Source organism: Schistocerca gregaria, chromosome 3 (genome assembly GCF_023897955.1).
Source record: "Schistocerca gregaria isolate iqSchGreg1 chromosome 3, iqSchGreg1.2, whole genome shotgun sequence".
In the NCBI taxonomy this organism is placed as follows: domain Eukaryota; kingdom Metazoa; phylum Arthropoda; class Insecta; order Orthoptera; family Acrididae; genus Schistocerca; species Schistocerca gregaria.
This window is the reverse complement of record NC_064922.1, coordinates 434,725,727-434,751,292: the sequence shown is the minus strand read 5'-3', so window position 1 is coordinate 434,751,292 and position 25,566 is coordinate 434,725,727. Positions and strand designations below refer to the sequence as shown.

General features: G+C 46.0%; 1 protein-coding gene across 2 annotated transcripts in view; it reads right to left on the bottom strand.

The window, feature by feature from the left end:
• Positions 1–25,566, bottom strand: part of LOC126356006 (diuretic hormone receptor-like) — a 673,424-nt gene that overhangs the window by 192,179 nt on the left and 455,679 nt on the right. For both annotated transcript variants that reach the window (XM_050006648.1, XM_050006649.1), the window contains 2 exons: positions 24,312–24,547; positions 5,472–5,661 (listed from right to left, as the gene is read on the bottom strand). In XM_050006648.1, coding sequence (XP_049862605.1) covers positions 5,472–5,661; positions 24,312–24,522 — 401 coding nt within the window. In that variant the 5' untranslated portion in view covers positions 24,523–24,547. The remainder of the gene's footprint in view (positions 1–5,471; positions 5,662–24,311; positions 24,548–25,566) is intronic.

Sequence of the window (25,566 nt, the reverse complement as noted above, 5' to 3'; positions counted from 1 at the left end):
ACAAGATTATGTTTTCATACAAATTACGTATTGTTAACAACACTGTTATGTTTGTGTCACTGTAATTTCCGTGTAAAATATCATTACTGCTGTCATAGGAAGTAATTCCAAGGCCACCATTTGGGCAGCTATTGGCATATTGGGGGTCTTTATTGTTTTAGTTACGGTTCTTGAGGTCTCATGCACTACGCTGGCTTTTCTCGTGGCATTTGGCTATCCTATTTTATATCTATTAGGGATGTTGAGTAAATTTTACACAATCTGGCCATCCTCGTGCATAAATCCATGCTATATGATCAGTCACAAAATGCTTACATACATATCCAAGGACTGTAATTCGTTTCTTCTGGCAGTTTCAACTGATTTCCCAGATTATCCACATCCGATCGCAGACGATTCACGTTTAGATGAATTCAGCCTACGGAATAACATGCAGGAAAAGTGATTGACATTTTTGTGCTTATTCTTTTTAGGCCCCTTAATGCTGTAATAAGCGTTGTCGTCTGTTTCAGCCTAATGAGTTGCTTCACATTGTGCACTTTTCATAAATCTGTCGCAGATATGTTCTGTTCTATGTTCTGTTGACTACTTCTCTGTGGTATGTGTCACACACCACGTACGGTTCCACAGTTTCTGTGCCGGCCGATGTGGCCGAGCGGTTCTACACGATTCAGTCTGGAACCGCGCGACAGCTGCGGTCGCAGGTTAGAATGCTGCCTCGGGCGTGGATGTATGTGATATCCTTAGGTTGGTTAGGTTTAAGTAGTTGTAAGTTCCAGGGGACTGATGAACTCAGCTGTCAAGTCCCATAGTGCTTAGAGCCATTTGAACCATTTGAACAGTCTCCGTCATTAAATGCACCTTTCTTGAATGAAATGTCAATTCTCCGCTGTAAGATTTCTATTCCGATATTTGATATATGATACGGTAATAGGTTGTGGCACCTACACTTATTAAGGCAGATTATATTGCAGCTTCCCAGTTAACCTCTGACACCGTCGCCACTTCATTTATTGGCATGAACTGGAGTCTCTATATTCGGTTATCCTCTCCCTGTGTAAAGTACACTTACTGAAAGTTTCTGTACTCTCGTTACTCCACTTCCGCCCCATCACCAGCCTTGGTATCTTCTTCTCATTGTACAAAGAGGCCTTTTCTTTACCTTCGATTGAACAAGAGGCCAGCACGTACACATCAGGGAAGTTGTAATCCTTGACACTCCTTAGCAACACATTTTAAATACTAGTACTAGTAGTAGTAGGGTAGCAATAGTAGTAGCAGTTGCTTTATTTATCCGTAGATGTCTTTTATAAAGGTACTGGGTATGTCTTGCTATTACCTGTGTACCCGGCTTGTGTGGCCGAGCGGTTCTAGGCGCTACAGTCTGGAACCGTGCGACCGCTACGGTCGCAGTTTCGAATCCTGCCTCGGGTATGGATATGCGTAATGTCCTTAGGTTAGTTAGGTTTCAGTAGTTCTAAGTTCTAGGGGACTGATGACCTCAGAAGTTAAGTCCCAAAGTGCCGAGAGCCATTTGAACCATTTTTTTTACCTGTCTAGAATGACAGGGTTGGGACAGGTAGTCGGTAGGCCTTGTAGTGGAACCCATCCCGGAATTTCCCTGAAATAATTTAGGGAAACCAAGGAAAACCGAAATCAAATTGGCGGATAAAGATTGGAGCCACCACCATAACGAATGCAAAGCCACTCTATGTAAAACAGTGCTGTCACATACGGTTTAGACCTAGTGTACAATACCGTTTTACAAATAAGTTATTTAACAGTGATGAATGGATAATCTACGCTGTTTATTCATTTCTCACTCCCAGTCACTGTAAACGCTAATACACTATACAGACATCGTTTCATAACTTTACGCCCGCAACACTCACAATTAGGTGATATTAGGACCATTTTGTGCACAACATCTCTCTATAACGAAAGAGATGTTGAGCCCAGAAGACGATAATGTACATAACTTTGAGACAAATTTTCTTCAGGAAAGGAATGAAATGAAGGATAAATATTAGCTTGAAATCGGTATGTGCAATATTAGGCGTTTCGTGTTCGCTAGTGTTATTTTTGGTGCCGAATACATAGTAAGGAGTAGGAGATGCGCTACATGACACTCGTCGTGTTTCAAACAATTTATGTCGATCTTTCTTCATAATCTTTCTTTCGTGTGCAACATCTTCAGTTATTTGTTTGGATGTATTTCCATCTCTGTCTTCCCCTATATTTCTTACATCCCTCTCAAGTACCATGGAAGTTGTTCCTTAGTTCTTTAATCCATGTTCTCAAGTCCTGTCTCTTCTTCTTGACCACATTTTTCCATTTGTTCCGCCCTCGCCGCTTCTGGAGAGACCCTCCACGTTTCTAATCATATCAGTCTACCTAATTCTTAACCAATGCTTCGATTCTCTTCTTTTCCCGGTTCGACAATATTCATGTTTTACTTCCACGCACAGCTTTGCTTCGTACGAACACTCTCAGACATTCATTACTCAAATTAAGTCCTACGTTTGATACCAGTAGATTTCGTTTTGCGTGGAGTTCCCTCTTTGTTGCTCTTGTCTGTTTCTCCTCATTTCATTCGTTGTGTGTTATTTTGCCTCCAAAGTAACATAATTTCTTTATAACGTCTTCTCTGTGGTCCCTAATTTTCACTTTAAGCTTATTTCATTTCTGCTACATCTCTTTACTTGCGTCTTTCATCTGTTTGTTCCCAATGCTCGGAGTGTGCTCATAGGACTGTTCATTCCATTCAACAGACCTGAAATTCTTCCTCGCCGTCCCTGAAGAAAGTATTATTACCAGAAAACATTATCACTGGTATCGAAGCTTCCTGGTACATTAAAACTGTAGTCTGCACCGGGACTCGAATCCGTGTCTCTCTAAAACATAGGAAGAATGGGACTCCTCCTGAGGTCACCACTATACCGAAGACAGCTATGTGCAGAACCGCGATTCATCACTTACCACAATATGACTTTATTCACCAGCAGTCCGGGGTTCCCGATAATGGCATCACTCCAAGCGCATCCGTTTGTGTTGTGGTGTAAACGGAAACCTACACATGGAACAGTGATTCACTCATCCAGCTGCTGCTGCTAGCCTCCGATTAGAGGTGCGGAGACAGAGAATGTCTGACGTCCGACGCTTATGTCAGGCGGTTATCGCGTGCTTGGGGAGCTGAACTGCAGTCCTACCTTGCGGTGGTCGGATGTTGTAGATCTAAACCTCCACTTCAAGAGTGCCTGAACTCATGTTCCCATTCAGTCCAACAACTGTCACATACGAAAGCCCGTGGAATCTGGATACTGCACGATGCGATCAGGTGGCCAAATGCAGACCCAAAATAAGTCCCCTTTTAGCTGCACATAATGGCGTGTCAGACGAGTGCGATGTTCTCCACGTCCTTCACACTAATCACTCAACACGTTACGCTATTCACACACTTTGCAAACCTGCAATAACGTTAAACACTAACAACACTAATGAACTCTGCTGGCCATTCGACCATCTACAGAGAAGTTCATCTTTAATCAATTAATTACTCACCGTGTTGTATTGACACCTGACATGTGCTCACTTTTTTGTCAGGCTGTGTAAGAGTAGTATTGTCAAGGACTTGCTTCTAAATTGTGATCTACAGAAAACCTACTTGTTACAATAATTTTGACTTTATGTTCAAGTTTTACATATGTTGCCACTTCTAATTTTTCCATATAAATTCTAGATGAAAATCATGCTACTGTATAATCTCAGGTATTAAACTCTCTATACCTGTGGTTATATTGTAACCGCAAAGGCGCAGAACACATATCGCTTCAAAACTTCCCACATATTTAACAAATACAAGCTCACCTACCTTGTTTTTCAGCCCCCTCATGTTGGAATGACACAAATTAGTTCTACGTTTCTGGACAGTGGTACACACAAGTGTCGATCAAAGAATTCCGTTAGAAGGTTGTACAGTCCAGAATAGGTACGCGAATATGGCAAAATGGCCGTGAACATTGAGACAATCTTCCCACGGACGCACCAGGTTGAAGATACCTGTCTGGAAACTCGCCATGTCTTGCTGTCCTGAAGAAGTCTGCAACTGCATGCTGCACATGCATGTCCTACAGGATTCGGTGACCTTTCAATCCTTTTCTAAGCGCCGAAGGCGTGAAAATAGCTCAGGGAGGGATAATAGTACAGGATAGGTCTGGAATGCCTCGCACTAGAGTTGGCGTAACTTCTGGATTACGACATTTGCGAAGCAGGGACGTGCTTTATCATGAAGCAGCAGCACCCGTTGTCTCAGTTTCTCTGGGCGGTGGTTTCCGACAGTTATACAGTTATACACATTCTACAGTCTCCGTAGGATGTTTAACGGTGTTTGTCCTTCGGCAGCCAGGAAAAGAATAACATCACGTTGGTTCTGTTTGGACGCGTTTGATAATGATATCTCCATAGTTCACGTTTCCGCATTTACCGCAAGCGAGTCGGAAAGACAAAAGTGCCATACTAATCCCCTGACGACATGTTGTGCTTATGTAGCAGTATCGAAGTTCGAATGTTTCAAATGGCTCTGAGCACTATGGGACTCAACATCTGAGGTCATCAGTCCCCTAGAACTTAGAACTACTTAAACCTAACTAACCTAAGGACATCACAAATATCCGTGCCCGAGGCAGGATTCGAGCCTGAGATCGTAGCGGTCGCACGGTTCCAGATTGAAGTGCCTGGAACCGCGCATCGAAGTCGCGTTATGTTGCATATACAGGGCGGGACAAATAAAAGTGGCCAGGAGAGCAGGATTCCAGGGTACAAAGAAACATAGCAGAGGAAATGAAGTACAGTACTAAGCTTAATACACCAAACGTAGATAGTGACTACCATTCATCTCTTGGCACTTTTGGGCCTGGTTAGCAATTTGCTGAAGGCAGATCGAAGCTAGACTGTTGTAACTGCTGCAGTCTCATCCGAAACGTTGTGTTGCGGTTCTTCAAGACTGTGAGGGTTGTTGCGATATACCTTAGAATTGAGGACTCCCCAGACAAAGTAGTCGCACACTGACAGATCAAGCGAGCTGGGTGATCAGCTAGCCCGCGACTAGACTGACCTCTGCTAATAGCTCTGCCGTGCGTGGAGATTCGGTAGACGTGCTCCAGGGTTCGTTCTGTCTCTATGGGCATTTGCTCCATCCTGTTGGAAGTAACTGTAGGTCTTTCACTCCTCCGCTAATGCTGCCACAAATTAACGTCCAGTCGTATCCATTCGTCCTGGCCGCTTTTATTTGCCCCACCCTGTAAGTTGGAGCAACGCCTTAAAACGGTAACTGTTTTGGTCGGCCCTTGTAGAGTATGGTATTGTTCATTTGTAATTTCTTTCAGCACTTCCTGTCTGTAGGCTGACTCTAAACTATGAAACCTGCCCCATGACTCCATTTGTCACAGTTATCGTGCATGTAGCTGGCTTACTTGAAGTGCAGGAAGACGGCGACGGCGACGGCGAGCGCTGCCAGCGAGAGGGCGTAGCCGCTGAAGTAGAGCGTCGTCGTCACCTCGACGCCGGGCTCGTCGGCCGCCAGCGGGCTGAGGTCTCGGCACAGCGAGTAGTTACTGTAGCTGGACCACGTGCCGTTCGCGTGGCACCACCGCGACGCGTTCTCTGCAACACACCAGCCACGGGTACAGGTTCGATTACGCTACTGGCGATAAATCGCTGGAAACAGTACCTGCAGTAACATACATTGCGTCAGATCGGATGAGTCGAGCATGGGCGCAGGCTCGCAGTACCTCGGTCACTTGTACGGTGCACTTGGTACGGGCCCGCCCACCGCTGGCGAGACGTAAGGTACAGAAACTCGCACCAGGGCGTATCGCTTCTAGGACGGGCGTGCCGGCAACATGCCTCACATGGGGTGTGATGCGTCACATACAGCCTCTCCTTTCCAAATGGCTATTTCTGTCATCCTGTGGTGCCTGAAGTCATGGTCGTCATTTCCCGGGCCCGCCCTGATGTTGCTTTGCGTAAGAAGGGAGAGCTGCAGCTCAGGTTGATGTGAAAGCGAGAGGTGCATCGCACAGGGGAGCTGTGTCCAAGGACTGAAGATCTTTCCCTTGGGGCAGGCGAGGAGGGGGGAACGGCTGTGAGGGGCTGCTAGGTTGGAGGGTTTCCTCACCCAGTGAGCGACTCCTCTGTGCTGGGCGGCTGCTGCTGCATGCCCTCCTTGCGCACAGCACCGAGCACCAAGTGCCCTGCATGCCGTCGACCTCGTTTGTGGGAGTGGAATCTTGACGCTAGTCGGCAAGGATGCTTCACCGCGCTTGTGGGTAACTGAGGCGTGATCCGCCAAACCCAGGAGGTGGTAACGCCGCCCGGGCCGGGTTAGCCATATTCAGACTGCTGATCGACCGAGTGACTGGTCCACCACCTGAGTAGGAGTGGGTCTTTGACCTTGAGGTGGAAACTCGGGCTAGTAGACGGCGAAGGGCGAGAGGTGCATCAGCTTCTCAGGAGTGTGGGGTGTAGTTGCCGAGGAGCAATGAGTGAAATCATCGATGACGGGGCCAACTAAGGGGACCAGGACCTTGGAGACAGAGTACTGAACCCGAAAGCACAGGAATTCCCCTCTCTCCCCCCCTCCCCCATGTCAGAGGAGCCGGTCCAAGGCACGAGAGGGGCTGCCATCTTTTCACTCGTCTACGCTTCAGAATGAGAATGACTGACCAAGAGGCGAGTGACACGAGTGCGTTTTCGAGGTCTTCGATACTTACCGTTTCTACCTCAGAAGAAGGCCTGGGACAGAATGAGGAAACTGTTACTGAAAGGCGTACTAGAATTAATCAAATACTACATTCTAATGTGAAGAATCGCACCCAAATTAGTAAGCAGCAGTTATGGCAATCAAAAATGAACTCTCCGTCTGGGCCATCGCTAGTGCAAAGTTCAAGGGGCGAGTGGAGGAATTAGAGAAAGAGAACGAGCGGCTACGTAAGCAACCAATAAAAACATGGGTTGGAGTGAACGTGAAAGCGGCTACCAAGATACAGATTACAAAAGGAACAATCGCTAAAGTATCGAAAAGACCTGACACGGCGGTCTTCTTGAGGCCCTGCCCGGTCAAGGCATTAAAAAGGTGGAGGAGATTTTTACAACCACTGTAAACACTGCAAAAGACAGTCAACAAAAATGAAGTAAAGGCGACAAAAATGCAGCTATAGTAGATATCAACAAGAAGGAAAATCGGAATAAAATCTTAAATCATTTAAAATTAAACAAGGCAATAAAGTGTGAATCGTCCAAGAAGCGGAATCCTTTGGTAATCCTTTATGCTGTACCATTCACACTAAAAAGAAAATGACATTTACGAAACAATCTGTCAACAGAATTTTGAGGACATGAACCAGGAAACACCCAAAACCGATTTAAGATGCTTCTCTGGGAATGAGTTGTCGTACAACACGTTTCCGGAGTCTCTGGAAAAATGTGACGCATGCTCACCACTATGGGCACGATATACATGGGCTTTCATGTCATCAGTATGAGGGATTACAATCGTGGCGACTCAGACAATATTCACAAGCACTGCGAGCGGAAGCTGCCATGCTCCAGGTGTGGGGCTGAAGACCATGTAAGGAAAAACTGCTGCAGAACTGGGATATGCATCCCTTGCACGCGAAGAGGGAAGAAAACCTGCCACACCACCGGAAGAATATGCCCTACCTAAAGGATGCTAGAGTAAATGCTCATTGACAGAACTGATTATGGCTGAGGCTACACCAGTACACAGGAAACCTAAGAGAAAGTCCCCGAGCGAAAGGTGAGGGATGCTCTGAGAGCCAGCAGATTTAGGGAATTTATGCGGAAGTTCACCAAGAAGCAAACTCAAAGAGTGGTAATGAAGGATTTATGTATACAAACAGACCCTTGTGTTCAGAAAGATGCTCCCTCTCCGTAAATCCAGGGACTAAGGTCGCCTGAAGATCATGAACTACCGAAAGCGTATCCTGTAGTAGGGAGTCTTCCGATGACAAGGCACAATGATATGGTCACTAAAGACCGAGTGCAGGTTAACGTTGTGAGTAGCACAAATTCGCCAATAGACCCACCTTTCCAGAGAGGTTTGGGTGGGGCCCCACTAGGGTGTACCCAAACCTAGAACACGCTAAGCAGTTAGCGCACCCGGAGGAGGCGGATGTCCTCACTACTGCTCTGAGGCATGTGGCGGCTGTCGGCCATGAGTATGGTAGGGACGTCTCATTCTCGGTGATGATAGCTGTGGGTAGGATACATCTCAAGACGATGAATCTGCCCACTGACTTGGGTGCCCTGCGAGACTTAGTCATAAAAGGCTCATTGCCAGAACTGATTATGGCTGAGGCTATACCCATACACAGGAAACCTAAGAGGAAGTCTCCGAGCGAAAGGTTGAGGATTTGGACGAGTTATACAATCATCTGTTATTACAAATGAGGTTAGCGCCTGAATGGAGGAAGAACTGGCAGGAATCTCACATCCGAACATACTTTCCATGCGCGTGTTAAACGTAGGACAAATAAATGTGCACAACAGTAAACTAGTAACGCAGGAACTCTGAAGTCTGGTGGAGGAGAGGAGTCTGGACGTGCTCTGTCTGCAAGAGTCATAGTCCCAAGCTGGACAGGTCACCTTCCTGACAGCCAACTGGAAAGTAATCCACAGTGAAGTGGAACCAAGAGCTGCAGTCATAGTCGTAAGTAGGGCGCTGAGAGCTACGGTTTTCGCACAGCTTTCCGATGACCACTGCAACGTCGTGGAACTTCAGTCGCCTAATGGAACGCTGTACCTCATCAATAAGTACTTCCACTATGGTAGAGGAATTGATGAATCCCTAGACAGACTAACTGCGGTGGCCACGGCGTTGCGGGGGCGCATATTTGTCGTGACAGCGGACATAAACGTGAAGTCCCCCCCCCCCCCCACCCCAGCCCACCCTTATTGTTCAGTGGCACTCCAGATGAGAGAGGAGAGGAAGCGGAAGAAACTATCATGGCGTTGCAGTTAATGGTTGGCAATAAACAAGGGCACCCCCCCCCCCGTACCTACACTGGTGATGGACGTGAGGGCACAAATATTGACGTTACTTTGGTAACGGGGGGTTGGGTTGTTTGGGGAAGGAGACCATACAGCGAGGTCATCGGTATCATCGGATTAGGGAAGGACAGGGAAGGAAGTCGGCAGTGCCCTTTGAAAGGGACCATCCCGGCATTTGCCTGGAGCGAGTTAGGGAAATCACGGAAAACGTAAATCAGGATGGCCGGACGCGGGATTGAACCGTCGTCCTCCCGAAAGCGAGTCCAGTGTCTAACCACTGCGCCACCTCGGTCGGTACTGTGGTAAAGTCTCACCTCGTAACCAAGGTAAAAGATTGGACTGTCTGGGATCAAATTAATACTAGCGACCACAATCTAATAACATTCTCAATGGGTGATAGGGAGTGCCACTGGGACATGGGGTGGGAAATACAATTAAACTACAACAGGACCGATAGGGACCGCCTGGCAAGGGATTGTGAGGTACCGACATTACCAGAAGGTGATGAGAACGTAGAGGAATATGCCGAGGAACTGGTGAAAGAAGGCATCAGGGCAGTGGAGGCAGCTGTTCCAACCACGAGGAGAGCCTTGCGCTTTCTCCATCACCATGGTCATGCGAACTGAGACCGATGCACCAGTCTATAAAGATGGCGAGGAGATACTACCAGCGAAGTGTCCTCTGGGAAGAAAAGCAACGTTGGTTCCTTGTTTACAAAGAAGCAAAACAACAATTTCAACAAGAGCTAAGGGCAATCAGGATGAAGAGTTGGGAAAATTGCGTACAAAGCCATTGACTACAGACCCATGGGGTATCCAATACAAGTTAGTAAGGGAAACGATAAGATCACCAATGGTGTTGTCCAGTGTCAGGGATGGGGGCTGGATTACAGAAACTTGGCGGCAGACGGCCAGGGTCCTCCTCCAGGTCCTGCTGCCTTACGACATAGAAGAAAGTGATTCAGAGGACCAATGACGAATCATGACAGAAAACCAACAGGCTTTCGAAAATAATAGCATGGTTTACCCCCTTAAGAAGAGCAAAGCTCCTGGCCCAGACAGCATCACAGCAGAGGTGGTGGGATTCATGGCACTCCATCTGGCGCCGCCTTTCACTAAGTTATACAATGAGTGCCTACAACTCAGAAAATTCCCCTCCATCTAGAATAAAAGTCAGATGTAATAATTAAGAAAGGTCAAGATAAAGACCAAAAAGAAGCCAAAACATATAGGCCCATCTGCTTACTGGACCTGCTGGGGAAATTTTTGAGAGGCTGCTAACAGACAGATTGACAGCACACTGTGTATCGTGTGAGATGAGTGACATGCAATTCGGCTTTCGGTCGGCGCGATGGGCGTCTGACGGAATTGCCCTGGCTGCGGAGGTCTGTGACTCAGCTCGACGCAGGTACATTTTAGGCATCATGGTGGACGCCAGTGGCCCCTTTAACAACCTGTTGTGGTCTTCACTCTTCTCCTGCTTGCGGGAGAAAGAGTGTCCAGGACCGCTAAATATGGCTTAGGAGCTATTGTGAAGAAAGGGGGGGGGGGTGGCTGTCGTCCCCAAGCGGGAAAATCAGTAAAAAGAAAACAAAGGGGTGTCCACAGGGCTCTGTCTTGAGGCCACTCCTTTGGGACATTAATATGGAACCCCTCCTGGACAACTTAAAGGACAGTAATGATGTGCTAGAGGTCACAGTCTACGCAGACATTCTCCTGCTGGTTGGCGGTCGTATCCGCGAAGACTTAGAGCCGAAAATCGGAAGGGCTATATCTTTGACTACATGGTGCTGCACATCAAAAAGATGGTTGCACCAAGGAAGTCCACGTATTTACTATTAGAAGGTGAACTTGCAAGAAACCAAACAGTTAGAATAGACGGGTCGCCAGTTGTGTTGCACCGTGAGGCCCGACATCTACGTGTAGTCGTCGACGAGAGGTGGAACTATACATCACATATTGACACTGTAAAGCAAAGATCCCTGGAAACAATTAATAAGTTAATTGGGATCGGACACAAAGGTTTCCACCTGCCACCGACTAAATAAAATTATTTCATAATAGTATAATAAATTCGATTGTGAGATACCGTTCTGGAGTCTGGGCACAGAGGCTCAAGAGAGTTACGCCAACATGGCCGTAAGAGGAGTGCAGCGAAATATGCTTCTGTGTTCGATAGGGGAATACAGAACAAATTCGGTGGGAGCACTACAAGTATTAATGGGACTTCGTCTTCTTGATATAAACATTAGAGAACGGGCAGCCTGGTACTAGGTGAGAAAAGTGAAAAAATAATTGAACTAATGGGGATTTACGTAGGGGACAAATATGGAACTAAAAGAAGGTGAGAGGAATCATGGCAGGAACAGTGGGATACTGAAGCAACGGGGCGAAGAACACACGAGACTCTGCCCAAAATCAAGAAGCGTCTGCAGCTTAGTTACGTCAAACCGACAAAAGGACTGCTGCACGTTCTTACTCGACATGGATCCTACCCGGCATACCTATACCGGTATGGGTAGCGGGCTACACCATCGTGTGAGTCTGGTGCCGTACGGGGCACCCCAGACCATGTGGTGTATGGGTGCCTCCTCTTCGACGAAGTAGCAGCACAACTTAGACAAAAACTTCAGAATCACGATACGTATCACTTGCTCAGGCAAGAGGACACCTTTAACATTCCAAAAAAACTAGCAAACGAAATATGCAGTAAAGTTTTGAAAGAATTTCAAAGAAACAAACAACAGTGAATAAAATCCAATTTAGACTCCTTGCACCTGTCCAGTTCCGTCGGAACTTGGTCAGCCGCTTCACGGGTGGGATCCGCCACGTCTCGGATTAAGGGAAGGGTGTACATTCCAACCTATCATGACACGCACCATAAATGACAGTATGGTTAAGAATTAGGTTTACATGGAGGACAGGATAGGATAACCCACTAGGACAGAACTGCAGCCCGGTGCCACTGTGATTAGCTCGGTGGGCACGGCCGACAACGTAGGTGTGTAACATGCTGGCACACCTGTAACGCTGCATGTAGTGTAGATTAGTTTAAGCATAGATAAAGTAGCATATAAATAAAAAACAGCAGTAGTGAACTAATCCCAAGTAGCACAGTAACAAAAGGAACATGTTGCATAAGATAGTAGTAAAACTTAGCAATGTCCATAGTAGAAATACACTCCTGGATATTGAAATAGGAACACCGTGAATTCATTGTCCTATGAAGGGGAAACTTCATTGACACATTCCTGGGGTCAGATACATCACATGATCACACTGACAGAACCACAGGCACATAGACACAGGCAACAGAGCATGCACAATGTCGGCATTAGTACAGTGTATATCCACCTTTCGCAGCAATGCAGGCTGTTATTTTCCCATGGAGACGATCGTAGAGATGCTGGATGTAGTCCTGTGGAACGGCTTGCATGCCACTTCCACCTGGCGCCTCAGTTGGACCAGCGCTCGTGCTGGACGTGCAGACCGCGTGAGACGACGCTTCATCCAGTCCTAAACATGCTCAATGGGGGTCAGATCTGGAGATCTTGCTGGTCAGGGTTGTTGACTTACACCTTCTAGAGCACGTTGGGTGGCACGGGATACATGCGGACGTGCATTGTCCTGTTGGAACAGCAAGTTCCCTTGCCGGTCTAGGAATGGTAGAACGATGGGTTCGATGACGGATTGGATGTACCGTGCACTATTCAGTGTCCCCTCGACGATCACCAGAGGTGTACGGCCAGTGTAGGAGATCGCTCCCCACACCATGATGCCGGGTGTTGGCCCTGTGTGCCTCGGTCGTATGCAGTCCTGATTGTGGCGGTCACCTGCACGGTGCCAAACACGCATACGACCATCATTGGCACCAAGGCAGAAGCGACTCTCATTGCTGAAGACGACACGTCTCCATTCGTCCCTCCATTCACGCCTGTCGCGACACCACTGGAGGCGAGCTGCACGATGTTGGGGCGTGAGCGGAAGACGGCCTAACGGTGTGTGGGACCGTAGCCCAGCTTCATGGAGACGGTTGCGAATGGTCCTCGCCGATACCCCAGGAGCAACAGTGTCCCTAATTTGCTGGGAAGTGGCGGTGCGGTCCCCTATGGCACTGCGTAGGATCCTACGGTCTTGGCATGCATCCGTGAGTCGCTGCGGTCCGGTCCCAGGTCAACGGGCACGTGCACCTTCCGCTGTCCACTGGCGACAACATCGATGTACTGTGGAGACCTCACGCCCCACGTCTTGAGCAATTCGGCGGTACGTCCACCCGGCCTCCCGCATGCCCACTATACGCCCTCGCTCAAAGTCCGTCAACTGCACATACGGTTCACGTCCACGCTGTCGCGGCATGCTACCAGTGTTAAAGACTGCGATGGAGCTCCGTATGCCACGGCAAACTGGCTGACACTGACGGTGGCGGTGCACAAATGCTGCGCAGCTAGCGCCATTCGACGGCCAACACCGCGGTTCCTGGTGTGTCCGCTGTGCCGTGCGTGTGATCATTGCTTGTACATCCCTCTCGCAGTGTCCGGAGCAAGTATGGTGAGTCTGACACACCGGTGTCAATGTGTTCTTTTTTCCATTTCCAGGAGTGTAGTAGTAGCACTGACACACCGTAGTAAATAACAAGATAAGCTGCAGTATTTGTAATACAAATATAAATTAAGAGCCACTAATGTATTTAGCTAGTGGCTTATATATGTATCATGTAGTTTCCTGAATAAAAAATTAAAAAAATACATGCAAATAATCGTCCGAAGTGACTTCCATTTCTACGGTGCTATCCCAATAGCTTATTACAGAGTAGTGACGAACTTGAGTACAACTTCGGTTGAGCACCGGGCAGCAGCTTCTGTCGCCATATGCAGTAATAATTGTGTTTGCCACTGTGCCCTCCAGAACCCCAGAGAATGTTTCCAATAGATGGACTTGCGTAACCAATCATTCTATCTAATATCTGTTATTAACAGTATGATTCGTGAAAAGTCTAGACGCTCAGAACTAGCTAGGAATGTTTGTATGACATGCATCAGCAACAGCTGTCTATTTGATGTTGTCAATGCTTCATACGCCAGGTACGATACGCACCAGAAAGAACGTGGCAATATGCAGAAAAAAAAAACGCGAAGGAATTATCCAAATGGGACGAGGGACGGAAATCGGTATATGTGATGTACATTTACAGACAAACAAACGATCACAATTTCAGAAAAGTTGGAAGATTTATTCATGAGAAAGTGCTTCACAAATAAAATGAAATGTGCTTATGACTTTTGCGGCCGTATTCCCCCTTCCGGAGAATTCAGCCGCCTGATGCAAGTCTTTTTTTAGATGAAACCATTTCGGTGACTTGCGTTTTGATGACGATGAAATGGTAATGAGAACTACACACACACCCAATCCCGAGCCGAGAAAATCCCCGACTATGCCTGGAATCGAACCTGGGGCCTCAAAGTCAAGAGTCAGCAACGTTAACCGCATGAGCTGCTGGAAACAGCTAGCTTCACAATCGGAGCAAGTCAGTAATGCGTTGGTCCACCTCTGTCCCCTACGCAAGCATTTATTTGGCTTGGCATTGATTAATAGAGTTGTTGGATGTGCTCCTGAGAGATATCGTGCCAAATTCTGTCCAAATGGCATGTTAGAGCGTCTAAATCCCGAGCTGGCGGCAGAGCCTTGATCATCATGTTCCAAAAATACTCACTCTGGGAGAGATCCGGAGACCCTGAGGATCAAGGTAGCCTTTGGTACACACGAAGACAAGCAATAGTCGGACATTAAGTTGCTCTAACGTAAACTTTTGGAGTATCATGGGCAGGCCCTCAAACCATCTCGGAATTCGATCTCAAGGCCAGTTGGACGGAGCCTGGCACAATGTTCTCCAGAAAGAGGTAACAATTCTGTCAATCTGCCAAATAATTTCTTGGGTAAAAACCAGAGGTGGACCAACGAGTTATTGAAATGCTGAGATTATAATCGTTTGTTTGCTGTTTGCTTGTACACGTACATAACGTCTACCGATTTCCCTTTCCAATAATTCCCCTCGTGGAGCTTTTTCATTTTTATTATTATTATTAATTTTTTTTTTTTTTTTTTTTTTGAGATTACTACTTCCTTCTACATTATTATGTCTCTCGCAATACTGACGGCAGCCAAGTTACAAGACTATGCAGTGCCCACTCCACAGGTTTCTCGGCGTACACACGCCCCAAGATCCAGTATACGAAGTAAGTGCCATAGTATCATAATCGAAACACAATATCTCATTTGTCTTGTAAACTATCTGCTCCCAACCAAATACAAAAACGTTTCACAAGTACTTCTCTGACACTACTGTCATCCTCATTCATTGTGAGCGTGTATTATGCACACAGTTCTATGCCCTGCCGCTTTTATGAAAAAACGGAATCACTTCCTTTCGCCAATTTCATAATATTTACTCAGAAATTTAGTTATATGCTCAGTTACTCCTCTGTCGAACGCTACCACCTACACCGTTGATTACTGAAACTTCCGGGGTCTCAGCTCCATCTTCAGGCCCAACGAAAACAAGTGCTAAGTGTACATGCCCCAGTTAACTTAAAAGGCAGCACATCTGCTTTCCGTGGCCCATCAGAAGTAGTGCGAGTCATGAGTGCAGATATGTCACCTTTTAACATAAATCGGACGTTTACACATTGTGCTAGTTTTGCGTTGGGCCTGAAGATAGAGCTGATACCACAGAAACCGCGTTATGCAAGACTTCAGTAACAAAAATATTGTCAACTGTAGAGGGAGTTTCAATTACGAACGTTCTATGTAGCACTTATGGATGTCCGACTAACAGAAATTTATACTACCATCTACTTCCAGTAACACTCATTATTGTTACCACTTCTCAATCAGTCACGCCAAGTTCTTTCTTGCTTCTACATTCATTACGTTTTATCACGTTCCTCCTCGTCTTCCGCCCCCTGTCTTGTGTCAATTCCTATTAACTCTTACAGTTTAAATCTACTTGACAGTAATCAAATGGTTCAAATGGCTCTGAGCACTATGGGACCTAACTTCTGAGGTCATCAGTCCCCTAGAACTTAGAACTACTTAAACCTAACTAAGGACATCACACACATCCATGCCCGAGGCAGGATTCGAACTTGCGACCGTAGCGGTCGCGCGGTTCCAGACTGTAGCGCCTAGAACAGGTCGGCCACTGCAGCCGGCGACAGTAATCCGTCGTTATTTGTGTACTATTTATGAACGAATAGAAAATCTGATTTCTCTGCTCTATTTATGTTAGAGTAACTTCCAAACGATGAATTCTATTAGAAGAAACGAATAACACGCTAATTATATTATATTAAAGCAGAATATACTATCTGATCAAAAGTATTCTGATACCTATTAGTAGACATTCATATGAGGTGTGTTCTTTACAAAGGGTTGAACTCTGCAGGGAACAATTTGAGTGAGGTGTCTGAATGTCTGTGTAGGAATGCCAGCCCAGTCTTCCTGTAGAGCCGAAACCAGAGGTGGTAATGATTTTAGGCGCTAGAGTCTGGAACGAAGTCGGCGTCTTGACTCCTGCCAAAGGCGCCCCACTTTACTTTTGTTCCGGTTAACAGCCTAAACATGTTTATATCCATGTACACGACAATGAGAAACTTCGAAATCGCCCGACTGCACAATTAATTAACAATATTACAGCCTACTGTCTTTTACATTTCGGAAATGTTATTGTCCACAAACCATTGTCTCACAGACAGGGTGCATTGTCATGCTGATACAAATAAACATCGTCTCCGAACTGCTCCTGTAGTGAAAGCAGACCACGAAAAACATCCCCCATACAATTAGCAGCAGCTATTCGATACTTCAGTGTTGGGACTACATGTCATGGCAGATGACATTCCCAGGCATTCACCAAACCCAAACCATTACATTGGAATGTCATTGTGTATTGCGGGATTCATCACTCTAAATCATTCGTTTCCAGTTATCCAATGTCCATCGTCGTTTCTCTTTAAGCCACCTCAAGCGTCGCTTACCACTGACTACAGAAGTAAGTTCGTTATGAATAGATGCTCGAGTATTGTAACCCACTCTTTTTTAACTTCCTGCCTGATGACACTGTGGTATCCGGAATGCTACTCAAGGGAGATTCCTTCCACTGACCTCATGCGATTTTTTACAGTCACTCACCGAATTCTTCGGTGGTCTCTGCCCCTCAGTACTTGATATATGCCTATTATTGACTGAGTTATCGCTACTCCATTGCTTTTCCATTTCACAATCACATCACCTGCAGTCGTGTAGGCTGGCTTTACGTGGGTTAATATCTCTCTGATGGATTTTTTACTCAGGTCACATCCAATGACTAGTCCACGTTCGGAATCACTGTGTTTTCCTGGCCGATCCATTCTGCTGTTACTGCCTCCCTACTCGCAGCACAACACTTTCCATCTCCTTTTACACTGGAAGGTCCTCCTCTGGTGACATGCAGTGACCAGTTCCGCCTTACGTACGGGAGTTCGGATGCACCTTGTCAGGTGATACGTGTAGAACAACGGCCAAGATGTAAGAGAGGATCTGATGGCCCTAATCTTGCCATGTTAAACAAATAAATAGTGTGGAACGATCACATCAAATTGTGGTAACAGCATAAGGGCGGCTTAGATTCATTGGCAGAATGCTGAGGAGTACACTGCCTAATAAAAAGTGAAGCGGAAGATGCGAACGTAACTTTACAGATCTACACACTATGGGTGTGTTAGAGCTGCAGAATGGCCACAAGAGTGCATTAGTATTTACAGAACGCAGGCTTTCACGGTCAGTATTTGCGTAATTGCTGATATTTATTTTATGGACACAAGGCCGTTGTCCAATGCATAATTTTCTGCCTAACGATTCGCCTTGGAATGCTCGAGACATCTCAGTGGCTTTAACGACTCAGAAAGAGGCTGCAGAACTGTTTATATCTACCCACGAAACGGTCGGTGCGTGACATCATCAGACCGCTGCGTAAGATCGCAGAGTCGCGCGTATGAGTGCAGTACGGAGCTTGTAGTGACGAAGAGTTGGAGCTGTTTGTTTTATTTAGCACTAAAGCCCACAAACTGTCTAGCTTCAATCCTTCTTTTCTATTAAAATTGTCTTCATATTTTTTTAATTTCTGTAACCTCCCTGTGCATCCCAGCATGATAATTATTAGAGCTTGCTGAAACCATAGTGAAACGAATTTGGTAGTTTCCGGGTCCTATCGCATGATCTACTACTGCTTGTTATTCATCTTGCCCAGGCGAGAATTGCTCTTATTCCGCCACTTTATATGTCTGCTGCAAATGCAGTTTTGCCACCAAAGTAAAGACAAGTAAAAGTAAGGAAGTAATAATGTCTCGAAGCTTAATTTGATAATATGATGTAATTTAACGATTGTCATCTTGACAAAGTATATAACGGGTGGCTGTAATTAAACTTACCCCATGTAATACGTTATAACACGGAAACTACCTACCGTACGACTACCAAACTTGGTAACATTAATGTCCAGAATAGGGGGCACATGATTTACAAACGCACAGCGCCACTGTCCAGTACCAACTACGGCCACCAGGTACAGTTATCAGTTCATGGTGATTCATAGTATTGCACAACTCACCAGTCGCAATGCAATTGTTAACGTATCAACGAGAGCTTGGACAAAAGGGCATTATTGATGAAGCTCCATTATCCAAACAACAGTAATGCTGCAGCTGTACTTCTAAAATATCGCCTTCTGAAAGGATCACGGAAAGGTCCTCTTTCTCCACCTGCTGTGAAGAGCATAAAGAAGAAATATCAAATCAACTGGACAACTGGCCGTTGCTCCACGAAGAGACAGACGGCTGGTTGCACCAGAGGTGCTGGCTGAATTCGCTGCAGCTATGACAGACATCGCTGCGCGCAATTCCCGCTCGTTAGGTAGTGCGCGTGCTGTGTCACGACAGTCGAACAACCCATTGTCCACTGTATGAAACGTGCTTCGAACCACTCCCAGGTGGTATTCGCACAAGATCCATATCGTACAGCAGCCTGCACCACAGGACGTACAACGACGCGTTGACTTCGCTCTCCACTTTCTCGCAAAGAATGAAGTTGACGAGATCTGGCCGTGGACCATCCTATGGACAGACGATGCTCATTAATCTCTGGCGGGTGAGGTGAACACGCAGAACTGTCGACTGTAGGGATCTTCATCTCCATTCACTGTGCATGAAGTTCCTGTGTGTGGAGAACGTGTCACCGTATGATGTGGCTTCACACCTATGTTCATCGTTGGCCCAGTCTTTTTTGAATAGGCTGGCGCTCAAGGATCCAAGACGTGCAGTGTGACTGGGCAGCGTTGCTGTGACATGCTTTGTCAGCATGTCATACCCACCCTACAGCAGAGAGAAGCATTGGACTCACCGTCCCACTTCAAATGGTTCAAATGGCTCTAAGCACTATGGGACTTAACATCTGAGGTCATCGGGCCCATACACATAGAACTGCTACTTAAACCTAACTAACCTAAGGACATCACATACATCCATGCCCGAGGTAGGATTCGAAACTGCGACCGTAGCAGCAGTGCGGTTCCTGGCTGAAGTGCCTAGAACCGCTCGGCCACAAAAGCCGGCAACTCTCACTCCCCGTGAATTCTGGTTGTGGGGCTACCTGATGGACAGGGTTTACCAGGGAAACATTCACACATGTGCTGATCTGAAGCGCAGCATATCAAGAGAGGTAGCCAGCGTACCTACGGACTTGATTCGTTCTGCTGTTCAGAATACTATACTGCACTTTGAGACTCTTCTGGACACAGTTGAGCGCCTTATTGAGCCCCTTTTCTTAACAGTGATGGCACCGGTATGTAATGATATGATGTACCATAGCAGCACATTAAACGAGTTTCTTTTGAATGGATTCTGCATTGTTTCTCTTCCTCACGTCCTTGACATTAATGCTACTAAATTTGGTATGGCGGGCGGCGGTGGTCTAGAGGGTCTAGGCGCTCAGTCCGGAACCGCGCGACTGCTACGGTCGCTAACTCGAATCCTGCCTTGGGCATGGATGTGTGTGATGTCGTTAGGTTAGTTAGGTTGAACTATTTCTAAGTTCTAGGGGACTAATGACCACAGACGTTGAGTTCCATAGTGCTCAGAGCCAAATTTGGTACTCTTATGGTAGTTAGTTTCCGTGTTATAACGTGTTAAATAGGGAAAGTTTAATTATAACCTTCTGGCCCAAAGGAAAGTCAAAAGAAATCGAGGCAGATGGAAAAGAAGTGTTACACTGTTTGTTATTTGAAAAGTAATCACTTTATCTGTTATTAAAATTATCTCAATGTGAGAAAAATGGTCACTGCCCTCATGAAACAATATTTGTTGTTGCCTGTGGAAACATGAGTGTACGTGTATGAAACGCCCCTTAGAAAAAAATTCATGAATTATTGTGCTGGTAAACTCCTTATGTTATTTGGATTTCAAACAGCTGAGGAAATCTGAACGTACTCAGTCATTTCTGATCATTATTAAACAGACACACAAACTTTTTAGTGCAACGCAATCTGACTTTTAATAATCCCTACAAAAGAATGGCCCCGACTAACAATAACTTATACCTTTCATGAATCACTTACACCACAAAAATCTTCGTTACTCGAACTACTGCAATACAGCGAGCTCCAATACTGGCAGCTACTACTGATAGGCACAGTTATCAAATGGAAGATTTTGATAGAGAGCAAACAATTTATTTACCTTAATAGTGTTCAAAAGTCATTATATCAGTTCATGACATCCAGTCTTACAAATTTCCTTATTCTGACGGACACACGTCCAGATTGTCCGCTCTCAAAACTCTCGCATCCCTCTCCCCACATCCACCACTGCTGGCGACTCACCTCCAACCGCGCAACGCTACGCGCTGTTCACATCCAACTTCCCAACACTACAATAGCGAATATTCCAACAATGCCATCCAGCCACAGACTGCACACAACACAGCCAGTGATTTTCATACAGAGCGCTACGTGGTGTTACCAACATAAAAACCTAAACAGCCTACTTACAAAGTATGCGAATCTTTGTCCGAAGCATATCGACGGCCACGTTTCTTTCTCTTCAGGGTCCCAAAACCGTTGGAATCGCATGGGGATAGGATGCGTAAGGGCAGGCAGGCCCACATGTAGTCAAGGTTGCCTCGACTAAGCTGTAGCAGTTTCGCTGGGAAGCCCTTATACATCCTCCATACAATTCCGATGTCATGGATTTGCGCGGTCACTCCCGCCAAAGGCTCGAGTCCTCCCTCGGGCATGGGTGTGTTTCTTGTTCTTAGCATATGTTAATTTAAGACCGATGACCTGAGTAATTTCGTCCCTTAAGAATTCACACATTACAATTCCGAACTCTCCCCCCTGGGATTTACGCATTTTTGGAGCCCTGAAGAAAGATATTCGTGGCCGTACATTTTCATGGGAGGGGGAGGTGCTCGGCTACAATCATGGTTCTGTAGTCAACTGCAACTGACCGTCTTGTCTCAGAGTGGGATAGGTGATTTAAAAGTTGTTGCGATTACTCTTCTTTTTTAACCATCTGTCTCATTTTTACTAAATTCTTCATTATATATATGTTTTTGTTCATGAGTGCCTCAAGGATTACGAAAGACGACTGCACAAAAACTGCACTTATCAGTTGACAGAGCATCCGTCCAAGTATTTTACTCAAGTTACAACTCCTCAAAATGAGCACCATTTGTAACGCATCAAACTTCAATATGCGTGGGCGGTTCATTGAAGTCACTGACTCGCTTTACTTAGGATGGCTCAACAGCAGCATGCTCTGCTAATCAGTACAGAGAGTTTGCCTATCTGCAGGCGTGAACTAATTCGAAGCCACAGAAGGAAGTAGACAATATGTCTACTTGTTCCATTGTTCCGACGCTTTTGTCCCCTAGTGGAACTTCGCCATGGCACACATTACGAGGCGAAACTTGGAGAGAGGTTCTGTCCACTGCCATGTGTCATTTTACGTTTGTCTTTTAGTTTCCACGCATTTGTCTTCTGAAACTCTATAGGTAATTATGAATAATCCTGTATTCACTGCGACTGGTTTCTACGTCGCAATGGTTGTCTTCAGAAGTTAAAATGTTATAGCATTTTAATCGAGTTTATATTCCAGTTCACAACGCATGTGGCCTGATGAGGCCGTTTCACAGTGTAAGTAGGTAATAATGTGACTGTGTTTGTGATGAGTGAATTTGTTCGCAGATAAGCAGGGAGGGAACAATAAGAGTGAGAGATAAAGAACTAAGGGCTCAGATTAAAGAAGGGTGTAAGATAAGGATCTAGTCTTTCGACTCTACTGTTCAACCTATACAACGAAGAAATACTGACAAAAATAACGGAAAGATACAAGCGCGGGATTGAAATTCAGGGTGGAAGGATATCAATGGTAATAATCGCTGCAGACATTGTTATCCCCAGGAAAAGTGAAGAAGAATTACAGGACGTGTAGAATGTAATAAACAACCTATTGGGAGCAGAATATGGACTGAGAGTAAATCAAAGAAAGTTGAAAGTAATGACAAGTAGCTCAAAGGAGAATATCGAGAAACATAACATCACAATTGGGGATTATGATGTAGATGAAGTGACGGAATTCTGCTGCCAAAGTAGCTAAATAACCCATGACGGACGGAGCAAGGAGAAAATAAAAAGCATATTATCATTCATAAATAGCACTCCTGGCCAAGACAAGCCTACTAACATCAAATATAGGTCTTAATTTGAGGAAGAAATTTCCGAGGATACGTTTGAAGCACAGCACTGTACGTTAGCGAAACATGGATAATAGGAAAACCAGAGCACAAGATAATCAAAGCGTTTGAAGTGTGGTGTTTACACAAGAATGTCTAAAATTAGCTAGACTGATAAAGTGAGGAAAGAGGAGATTCTCCAGAGAATCGATGAGGAAAGGAATATGTGGAAAATATTGACAAGCACAAGGAAATGGATGATACGACACCTGTTAAAATATAGGGGAAGGTGGTCGTGGTTTGCAAGTGTTGCTCTGACACCCAAACCTCCAAATGTCAGACATTCAGATAGGTACCAAATGTTGTATGTCAACAATCAACCAAATATCCGATTCAGTTCGTACTATGTGTTGTCGCCCAGCAGAACAGGCGTAAACGGTGATTCAAAGTAACACCTTAACTACGGAATGCGTCAAAAGCATAACTGTGAGTAAATAATACTTCCTGCTTCCGTGATGAAGGTGGTAGATCCTTGTATCATTATACCAAGCGTCCGTGGTTCAAACTCAAATGACAACAATTCCTTTTATTGTATATTTGTTGAAAGTTTTATATAGGACAAACTTCACGACATGTAAAATGGTTGTTTGCAGTTTACAGTAATGTTGTCCTTTGCTTAGTTTCTTTGAAAGTAATGAACTTATAGAACACATATGTAGTTTCACAGAATATACAATCAGAACATAAAGAAACAATTTCGTCACACGTGCGGAGGTAATACTATTAACAAATGGTTCAAAGGGCTCAGAGCGTTTTGGGACTTACCTTCTGAGGTCATCAGTCCCCTAGAAATTAGAACTACTTAAACCTAACTAACTTTAGGACATCGCACACATCGGTGTCCGGGGCAAGATTCGAACCTGCGACCGTAGCAGTCGCGCGGTTCCAAACTGTAGCGCCTAGAACCGCTCGGCCACAACGGCCACCAATAGTAATAACAATAACGAACAAGAAACAAAAGAATAATGCCAATAATAATTACATAAGTTTCAAAGAACATTGCTACAAACTTCTAAAATTCCTTTTACGTGACAGGAGAACGGTCTTCAATACAACAGTTTCACGCGTAAACAATTAACGCTCTACCTTCTCATCGACCCGAGATCTACATTACTGCCACTACAGATGCATGTTTTCTGTGTTTCGTAGCTCTAGCGTTACTTTTAATTATCGTTTACACACGGTCTATTGCGCACAGCACACAGTACGAACTAAATCGGTATTTTGGTTGATGGTCTCCCGACATACGTTTGGCACCGATCTGAATGCCTGACAACTGGAGGCGTGAGTGTGAGATGAAAGGGTTAGCGCAGGAGGGAAATTCGTGGCGGGTAGCGTGAAACCAGTCAGAAGACTGATGAGTGACTAGAACAGAGAGGGACCGTGTGAGTGAGTTGGCGCAGCATTGCTTGTTCGACTTACGGGTGGTGTCGTAGGGGATGCCGTTAAGCTCGGAGAAGCAGGGCTGGGTGGCGAGCGTGGCGGGCTCGGTGTCCGGCCAGCAGAGCAGGCGGTCCCAGGAGCGCGCGCACCGCGGCCCGTCTACGGCCGCGTCTCCAGCGCCGGCGCCGCCCAGCAGGCACTCCAGCTCGCGCAGCATGCTGCTGTTGTCGCTGTCCGCGCGCAGATGCATCGCTGCGCCGCTCCTCCTGCGCACACTGTCCGCACAAACTCATCTTACTCTCACACACTAATATCACTACGTCCATCCTTATACACTACTGGCCATTAAAATTGCTACACCAAGAAGAAATACAGATGATAAACGGGTATTCATTGGACAAATATATTATACCAGAACTGACTGATTACATTTTCAGGCAATTTGCGTGCATAGATCCTGAGAAATCAGCACCTAGAACAACCACCTCTGGCAGTAATAACGGCCTTGATACCGCTGGCATTGAGTCAAACTGAACTTGGATGGCGTGTACAGGTACAGCTGCCCATGAAGCTTCAACACGATACCACAGTTCCCCAAGAGTATTGACGTATTGTGACGAGCCAGTTGCTCGGCCACCATTGACCACACGTTTTCAGTTGGTGAGAGATCTGGAGAATGTGCTGGCAAGGGCTGCAGTCGAACACTTTCTGTATCCAGAAAGGCCCGTACAGGACCTGCAATATGCGGTCGTGCATTATCCTGCTGAAATGTAGGGCTTCGCAGGGATCGGATGAAGGCTACAGCCACGGGTCGTAACACATCTGAAATGTAACGTCCACTGTGAAAGTGCCGTCAGTGCGAACAAGAGGTGACCGAGACGTGTAACCAATGGCACCCCATACCATCACGCCAGTTGACACGTCAGTATGGCGATGACGAATACACGCTTCCAATGTGCGTTCACCGCGATATCGCCAAACACGGATGCGACCATTGTGATGCTGTAACGAGAACCTGGATTCATGGGAAAAAATGACGTTTTGCCATTCTTGCACCCAGGTTCGTCGTTGAGTACACCATCGCAGAGGCTCGTGTCTATGGTGCAGCGTCAAGGGTAACCGCAGCCACGGTCTCCGAGCTGATAGTCCATGCTGCTGCAAACGTCGTCGAACTGTTCTTGCAGATGGCTGTTGTCTTGCAAACGTCCCTATCTGTTGACTCAGGGATCGAGACGTGGCTGCACGGTCCGTTACAGTCATGGAGATAAGATGCCTGCCATTTCGACTGCTAGTG